The 9,210-nt window shown below is 39.0% G+C and overlaps 1 protein-coding gene across 1 annotated transcript; it reads left to right on the top strand.

The window, feature by feature from the left end:
* Positions 1 to 7,074: 7,074 nt before the first annotated feature.
* On the top strand, positions 7,075 to 8,884 carry LOC138879645 (uncharacterized). The gene is made up of 4 exons (XM_070159263.1): positions 7,075 to 7,179; positions 7,435 to 7,797; positions 7,961 to 8,324; positions 8,451 to 8,884. Exons 1-4 carry the CDS (start codon positions 7,075 to 7,077, stop codon positions 8,882 to 8,884), a joined length of 1,266 nt encoding a protein of 421 aa, XP_070015364.1.
* Positions 8,885 to 9,210: the final 326 nt, after the last annotated feature.

Below are 9,210 nucleotides of genomic sequence, written 5' to 3' on the forward strand. Positions count from 1 at the left end.
GAAGTAATAAATTGCATCCCTTAAAATGACTGGCTTTTCGCTGACAGTTGTCCAGAGCCCGGTATATCTCAGCAACAATCATGGGCACTATACTGAAAGGCTGTCCACCAATTCCTTGCATCAGAGTCTTGGTTACCATGGCCAGTCTGGTATGGATCCTAGGCTTCTTCATAGGGAACACTATCATCCCCAGGAAACAAAACATGAATATGAAGACCCTTCTGTGAATATGCCCCAGTGAGGTAAGGGCAAATTCATCTGAGTAGGTGCGGTATGACTTGCTATGGCCGTACCTCTCGTACAGATAGTCGAATGGGATGTAGAAGTGTTTCAAACAGGTCAAGTTTGGGTTCTTCTTCAGTCCCATCATCTTAAGGAAACCCCTACCCTTGCGATTTTCTGGCATAAGCAAACCCGGAGTCTCCCTAGGAATACCAGCTAAGCCTCCTATTTCTTCGAGCAAAAGGAGTCATTTCAAGGTCCCCAAAGCGGAACACGGACCTGTCACTATCCCAGAACAAAGTTGTAGCCTCGATGATTTTGTTTTCAGGATGGATTTCTAGAAGAGAAGGCATATTCCCTAAGTATTTGCGGACGAGTGTCTGATCACTGGAGTGGAGATCTTCCCACCAATTCAGCAGCCTTGGATGAATGTTGGTTACCATGCCAAATCTGGGGACTTCGTGCCTCATTTTCTGCAAAACAAAGTGTTAGACCCCTACCCCGCCAGACTCGACTATTTAAACCAATAATTAGCATAAAAAGCATTTAGTTCTCCAAATAAATGCACAAAACGTGTAGGTGTCTGTTTGGGTTTCAGGGAAACCCGATGGACTTTGGACAAGGCTATCTTAATGAGTTATTATGTGGACAACATAACTGACTCGGCTAGGTTTGACCATGATGCATGCACAGTTAGATAGAGTAAGGTTTCTATTGGAGTATTAGGCAGGTACCCTTGAGTGGACAACTCAAGAGGGAAAGGCACGGAACCGTCGACTGCACCACTGATCGACTGGTTTTACCGCAAATACGCCTTTGCCAAATTTAAAGGGTAATAATATTGGAAGAGCGCAACCACTCATTATAAGCGTTGCTATGGTATTTGTTTGGCATAAGTGGAATATGATGTTGGAGAAGCAATTTACAAGAATGAAACAAATTGACATATATTTTCACGTTCATAAGATAAATGATTACAATAATTGCAATAATTACAACAGTATTGAAATACAGCAGTAAAGGAAAGCAGCTAAAGGAAAGAAAAGACATGAAGAGCCAAGTCAGTTTCGTACTAAAAGAATAAAAAACAGTAAATAAAGCAATTAATGAGATAGTAAAGTCACAAGCAACATGCAATGGTAAAAGCCTAAAGAAGATCCCCAGCAGAGTCGCAATGCTGTCGACGCCCCCTTTTTCTCTAACAGTGGGGTCAGAAATCGGGTATACGACATTGGGAGGACAACTCTATTCCCTTTCGAGAATTAGGTTTAGAAGTTGAAGAGTCGCCACCTAATGATTATAGTGCATTAGGACACTTCTTAGAAGAGTTTGAGTTGGAAAACCAGAGTTTGGGTAAGGACTAGAAATTATCTCGAGAGGAAGGTGTTAGGGACCTCTCAAGATCCACTAGTGTGGTTCCCGACCATGTTACAATTGTGACTTTACAAGTAAACAATCAAGACTCAAATAAGGACTTGCATACAACATTGCAATTAAGTTGAAAACTTTCGAAGGTAAGTAGAGAGGGCAGAAATTTATGAAAAAAAGATTTGAATAGTTTTACAAGAAGAGATGAAAGCAAATAAATGGAGGGGGGTCCTAAGTTTATAATTAATATGGATCACTTCAATGCAATACCCAGCAATCACTCCTCAGAAGAGGGGTCACACGTGATATTAGTGCATCAGTCATCATATCCATATCTACCCTTCCCACCCCGTTAAGGTGTTAAAGCGCGAAATGGTATTGTTACTTATTGCATGCTATTACCCGTCCCAATTCTATCAGTCCCGAAGGCATATGGGACTACTAATCCTAAAGGGGAGGGAGTTGGGACTTTTGCGTAGTTTTCAAAAGGATAAAAATCTAGGCGACAAGCAATAACAAATAACGGTTAAAAGGGAAACAAATAGCAATTAAGGCTCAAGTCGGCCTCCTCATTCAAAGCAGCAGATTATTTAGCATGACTTACAAATACTGGTTTGGTCTGTATTAAACTTAACATAGGGAGGGTGGCTAATTTATCACATATTTTCAAATAAGATGTCCGAATTAGGCCTTCCTGCTGGTTGTAATTATCAAAACTGATGCAATTATAAAATTTTACCCTAAGGCTTGCTTAGGCGTTAAATAGAACCAATAGGCATGATATCTATTAGTTTCAAAAATAAAGAAGTAAATTAATTGCAGAAAAAGAATTGTCAATTACAGGGACATAAGATCTGCAGGCGTTAAACATTATTGCTACTGATTTAAGCTTATAAGCGAGTTGACGATTCAGGTTCAGTTAACAGCTCCTATAGACATGCTTTCTAGGTGTTACTGATTTGTGCACTGTTATTGCTTATGCAAGAATCCTATTGGCAGGTTGTCTACATGCAATTGATTAGGTATTTAAATCCTATAATAGGTTTACCTAATGACGGATGCAGAATGCAGAAAGTTCTATAGGCATGGTGTCTATATGAAGATGCAGAATTTTAGAATCGACTTACAAGCATGGCAACTGTTATGAAATTGCAGAAAACCCTATAGATATAGTATTTATATGAGAATGCAGAAAATCCTATAAACATGGTATCTATATGAGAATGCAGAGTTTCAGTGATTTATAAAATGCAGAACTTTAGAAAAATGGTAATCCCTATGAACATGGTATCTAAATGAGTGCAGAATTTCGGAAGTATAGTAATTCCCTATGAACATGGTATCAACCCCTTGCATGCATAGTCTTCTACCCTTTTCCACTAGCCGACCCCAAATGTTTATTACAAGATTATTACAGACCAGAATGAATAAGAAAAATATATCAGAAATTAAAGATTTCTACCAAGGAGAGCCTAATTCAGACCCCAGGTCTGAAATATGAAATAAACCAACTTCCAAAGATCCAACTTCCAAAGATTCCAAAGCCTTCTCTCATCCGGGGTGTTTCAGAGATCCAAGGAGTTTCAGGAACTCCAGGCAGTGCTTACACCCCAAATATATTGCAGAATTAGATTATAGTGCAGTGTGGAAGGGTCAGCCCTCAAATGTCCAAGTTCAGAGGGAACTCAAGGTCCCAAAGCAAGGCTCAAAAGAGAGGGCAGAACTTAAGGTTCTAGGAATAGGTGTAGGTGCAATAGAGGGGAATGAGGGAATGCCAAGGCAGGTTGGTGGTCATGCCCAACAACTAGGAGTGCTGGCACACCCCTGACCAGCCTGTCAGCTAAATATTAGAGAGTTAGGACCTATTGAAGGTCAGGTTTAGCCCTGGACAACAACTTGGATGCTGCCAGGCTATACCTCAACTCAACACACCTAAAGGAATGGTGTATGGGAAATTGAAAGAGTCTAGGATCCAAAGGATCCATTTTTAATCCATGGACAATAACTTTGTGTATTGCCATGTCTTAAACCACAGCTCAAGCACATAAAGAGGTATGGGGAATGGGATTCATTGCAGTAACAGATAGCAAGACATAAGCATACTATCACAGAAGTTGAATTCTACAAAGCAGTAAAGTAGGCATAGACATAAAAACTTGTAAGTAAACACATTGGGGTTGATGCTAGAATCAAAACTAGGACATACCAGTTTCAGGAAAAATAAATGAAAGCAGAAGTCTTGAGAAAGCCAAAGTGCAGAAAGTTTTAGAAGGGGTTGTGAGAATTAAGTGAAGCTCTGAAGTGTATTCCGTTAAGGTGAAAAGAAAAAGAGTCGAGTATTTATAGCTTGGAAAATAGGTAGAGAGTAAGGGAAGAATCATAGTAATTATGGAACTATGTATCAATTATAATCAATCAACATAAGAACTTCCTTTAATTAAGGAGTTCAAACTCAAACGGTAATGGACAACAATCAGTTAAGGAAAGAGAATCAAGTAAACATCTTGTGTAAAGTAGGAAATTAGGGGTAAAATACATAGGGGTTTAACTAAGGAAAGAAAATTTTAAAATATACGGTTAGCCCAAATAAGGCAAGAACACAGTAAATCAATTAGTACCTAGTAAATCAAGGAATCAGGGATTCGACATTACCAATGAACCAAGTCAGAAAGAGAGGAAAGATTTTAACTTAAGGAAAATCAGTAGCAATCAATTAGACCTATTAAAAGGGATTCTGAATCAATCACAAGTTGGAAAGCCCTTTTACAGAAAGGTTCATCACATATAAAGAGCATACAAACACGTTAATTATGAATGAAAAATTGTCATGCCATCGTAAAATCAGTGGAAAATCCAGTAATAGAGTTTAGAAGAGTTTATCAAAAGGTCAGAATCATATGAAACTTCGAAATTGATCTAAAAGAGTTGGGGGTTTTGAAATAAGAACCCCAGTTCGGGCAAACCATAAAGCAAAGATGAGAGGGCCAACAGTTGAATCGAAACATGTTCAGAGGTTTCTGAAAAGAACTGAAACTTCTAACATGCTTCTCGCAGCAACAGAACTCGTGAATAGCATGTATATACAATAGAAGAGTTCAAAGCAACAGAGTAAATAAACTAATTCGAAGCATGATGAAAAAAAACTAATAAGAACAGTAGAAGGTAGCATGCTTAAGAAGATCCTTTTAGAAGAGGCTTAAACAAAGTTCAGTAGAAGGAAAAAATAGTAATAGCACTTAAGAACACGATAGAAGAATACAGTAGGTGAAACATACCAGAACATGTTAGAAGAAAATAGTAGAACATAGTAGAAAAACATATAAGGACATAGTGTAGAAAACACAATAGCAGAACATACAAGAATGGAATATAGAAAGCACGGTATATGAACATACGTGGTAGAAGGAAAACATAAGAACACGGTAGAGGCAAATACATACAAAAGAAAAGGAGAAGAAAGTTAGATAAACATGAGTATAGGCTGTCCATGGACAGAGAAGCCATGGACTCCAGTGAAAACACGATGGAACAAGGTGGGAGGAGGCTAAGGTTTCGAAGAGCCTTGAGAGAGTCTGAGAGAGTTTTGGGATTCAGAGGCAGCGTCATTGTGCAAATGGGGTTAGGGTTAGATGGGTTAGGGGATTAGAAAAGGAAAGGGTGAATCAGGGTCGTTGATCAAAATGATCAACGACCAGGATTTAAAAGAAAATTCGGATGGGTTTGCAAACGGGTTAAGGGGTCGAGTAAAAGTAAGAATTGGGTCGTCCGAATTTGAGTTTGAAATTGGGTCACTTTTAGGCTAAAATTGAAATGTAATGGGGCTATAATTGAAATGAACTGAGGCTACATGTTAAATAGCCAGTTTTACCCTTTTTATTTATAAAAAATAGTAAAATAATTTTTAAAAACAAATTAAAAGTACTTAGATAATTAATAATATATAAACATTAATCTAAAAATGCTATAAGTGTTTTTATGGTTACAAAGCACTATTAATCGTAATATAGGCCGTAATTGCAATTTTATGTAATTTAGCTTTAAAATATCAAATGAATTTATAAAAATATGCAAAAACCACGTTAATTATATTTTGGTGTAACTATGAGGATGAAAATAAATTATTCACCAAAATGATAATTTCGGAAATAATTATTTGATTTTGTACTGTTAAAATAGACAATAAATTGGTTTTTAAAATCTTTACAAATTTGGGAAAAATACCAAAATACTTGGGCATGCTTATATATGCATACACATGCTATTTTGAAAGTATTTTGAGTATAAAAATATATAAGAAAAAATTGGGTATCAACAGTGACAAGATCAAAGAAGATGTCACCAAATAGTTAAAAGCGAGTGTGATCCGAGTGGTCCAATACACCACATGGCTGGTTAATGTGGTCCCAGTGCCAAAGAAATATGGGATAACTCTAGTGTATGTTGACTATCGGGATTTGAACAAAGCAAGTCCCAAAGACAACTTCCCTTTGCCAAACATCCACATCCTTGTTGACAACTGTGCCAAATATGAGATACAGTCTTTCGTGGATTGTTATGCTGGATATCATCAGGTCTTGATGGATGAAGAAGATGCGGAAAAGATAGCTTTTACCACACCTATTATTACAGGGTCATGACTTTTGGTTTGAAGAACGCTGGGGCCACTTACATGAGGGTTATGACTGCCATCTTTCATGACATGATGCACCAAGAAATTGAGGTGTATGTGGACGATGTGATCATCAAATCAAGAACGCAAGACAACCATGTTCGGGATCTGAGAAAGTTCTTTGAGCGTCTTCGTAAATATTACTTGAAGTTAAATCTAGCTAAATGTGCATTTGGAGTTCCGTCTGGGAAACTCTTGGGATTTATAGTCAGTCGGAGGGGCATCGAGCTAGATCCAACAAAGATAAAGTCTATTCGGGATTTGCCTCCTCCGAGAACCAAGAAAGAGGTTATGAGTGTGTTGGGAAGGTTGAATTACATCAGACGGTTCATTGCTCAGTTGACTTCCACATGTGAGCCCATATTTAAACTGTTAAAGAATGATGCGGCGATTAAATGCACAGATGAGTGTCAAGAAGCCTTTGACAAAATCAAAGAATATCTGTCAAATCTGCCATTCTTGGTCCCACCCGAACCTAGGAGGCCTTTGTTTTTGTATTTGACAGTCTTGGAGAATTCCTTCGGATGTGTCCTCGGGCAACATGATGTGACCGGGAAGAAAGAACATGCAATATACTATCTGAGCAAGAAGTTCACCAGTTACGAAGCCAATTACACTTTGTTGGAAAGGACTTGCTATGCCCTAACTTGGGTCGCTCAGAAGCTTAGGCATTACCTGTTGGCCTATACCACTTATCTCATCACCAGGTTGGACCCTTTGAAGTAATATTCCAAAAGCCAATGCCCACGGGGAGGTTAGCAAAATGGAAAATCCTGCTCACCGATTTTGACATAGTCTATGTCACCCGCACGACAATGAAAGCTCAAGCTTTAGCGGATAACTTAGTGGAAAATCCTGTTGATGATGAATATCAGCCTTTGATTACTTACTTTCCGGGCGAGGAAGTAAATTCAGTTAAGGTAACTTTATAAGACACCAATGCTTGGAAGATGTTCTTTGATGGAACTGTGAATGCAAAAGGTGTCGGGATTAGGGAAATCTTGATCTCACCCACTAGTCAGCACTATCCAGCCACAACCCGGCTTTGGTTTTTCTGCACCAACAACACTGTTGAGTATGAAGCCTGCATTATGGGTATGAACATGGCAATCGACCAAGATGTGGAAGAATTGTTAATCATGGGAGATTCGGACTTGATTATCTAACAAGCTCAGGGTAAATGGGAAACTCGGGATATCAAGCTTATTCCATACAGGCAACATGTGGAAGATCTTAGCAAGTGGTTCAAGTCAGTCGAGTTCAGGTACATTCCTCGATTTCACAATGAGTTAGCCGATGCACTCGCTACTTTGGCCTCGATGTTGCCATATCTAGGCAATGTCCATATTGAGCCATTAGAAATCCAAATCCGAGAAAGGGATGGTTATTGCAATACGATTGAGTTGAAACCAAATGTTCAGCCATGGTATCATAATATGAAGAGATTTTTGAAAACAAAAGAATATCCCGAGCAAGCTAGTAGAAACCAAAAGAGAACCATTAGAAGGATTGCCAGTGGTTTCTTCTTGAGTGGCGAGGTTTTGTACAAAAGGAAGAATCATAAATAAAGTGCACGCGGGAGTGCGTGGTCCCCATATGACTGGATACGTCCTTGCAAAGAAAATCCTTCGAGCAGGCTATTAATTGATGACTATGGAAAAGGATTTCTTCAGTTTTGTCCGAAAATGTCATCAATGTTAGGTTCACAGTGACCTGATTAATGCACCACCTTCAGAACTGCATCCTATGTCAACACCGTGGCCATTCGTTGCTTGGGGTATGGATGTCATTAGGCCAATCAAGCCAAAAGCTTCAAATGGACAGATGTTCATATTGGTTGCCATTGACTACTTCACAAAATGGGTTGAAGCAGTCACTCTCAAAGCCGTCACTAAGAAAGCAGTGGTAGATTTCGTGCACTCCAACATCATCTACCGTTTTGGTATTCCTACAACTATCATTACGGACAATGCTGCAAACTTGAATAGTCACTTGATGAGGGAGATATGTGAACAATTTAAGATCAAGCATCAGAATTCTACCCCTTATCGGCCCAAAGCTAATGGTGCCGCCGAAGCAGCAAACAAGAACATCAAGAAGATTCTTAGGAAGATGATCCAAAGTTCTAGACAATGGCATGAAAAGTTGCCGTTTGAATTGTTGGGATATCGCACAATTGTGCGCACATCAGTTGGAGCAACACCCTATCTATTGGTTTATGGCACTGAAGCCGTAATACCCGAAGAAGTTGAAATTCCTTCTCTCCGAATCATCGTTGAAGTCGAGATTGAGGATAGTGAGTGGGTCAAGACCCGTCTAGAACAACTAAATCTAATTGATGAAAAACAGATGGCCGCAGTTTGCCACGGGAAGTTGTATCAACAAAGAATGGCCCGTGCCTACAACAAGAAAGTGCGGACCAGGAATTTTGAAGTGGGGCAACTTGTTTTGAGACGTATTCTCCCGTATCACAAGGAAGCAAAAGGAAAGTTCACTCCAAACTGGAAGGGACCATACATTATAAGGAAATTTTTGATGAAAGAGGCATTGTACTTGGGAGACATTGAAGGAAATAACCCTGAAACAATTGTCAATGCAGATGCGGCCAAGAGGTATTACATTTAACCCTTCTGTGGTACCAATATTATCCGATCGGGATGACGAAGGATTTTATTCTCTCTACCCCAAATACTTCAACCTTTTTGTTAACCCTTTGAGCCGCTTACCTTCCTTTGATGACCCTCTTTAGAACACGAAAACGTTTGTAAAACATAAATCAAAAGAAAATCAAAATCAAAAACAAAGTTTCCCTAAACTACGTTTGACTTGATTCCAAAAGGATACATAATTAGCCTCTCTCTTGGGTTCAGTCACACCAAAACAGAAATCTAAATTCCCCCAAAAGTGAAACTGGGGGCATGTGTTATAATGGTTCGGCAATGATCCCGCCT

This window comes from Nicotiana sylvestris, chromosome 10, assembly GCF_000393655.2.
Source record: "Nicotiana sylvestris chromosome 10, ASM39365v2, whole genome shotgun sequence".
NCBI lineage: Eukaryota > Viridiplantae > Streptophyta > Magnoliopsida > Solanales > Solanaceae > Nicotiana > Nicotiana sylvestris.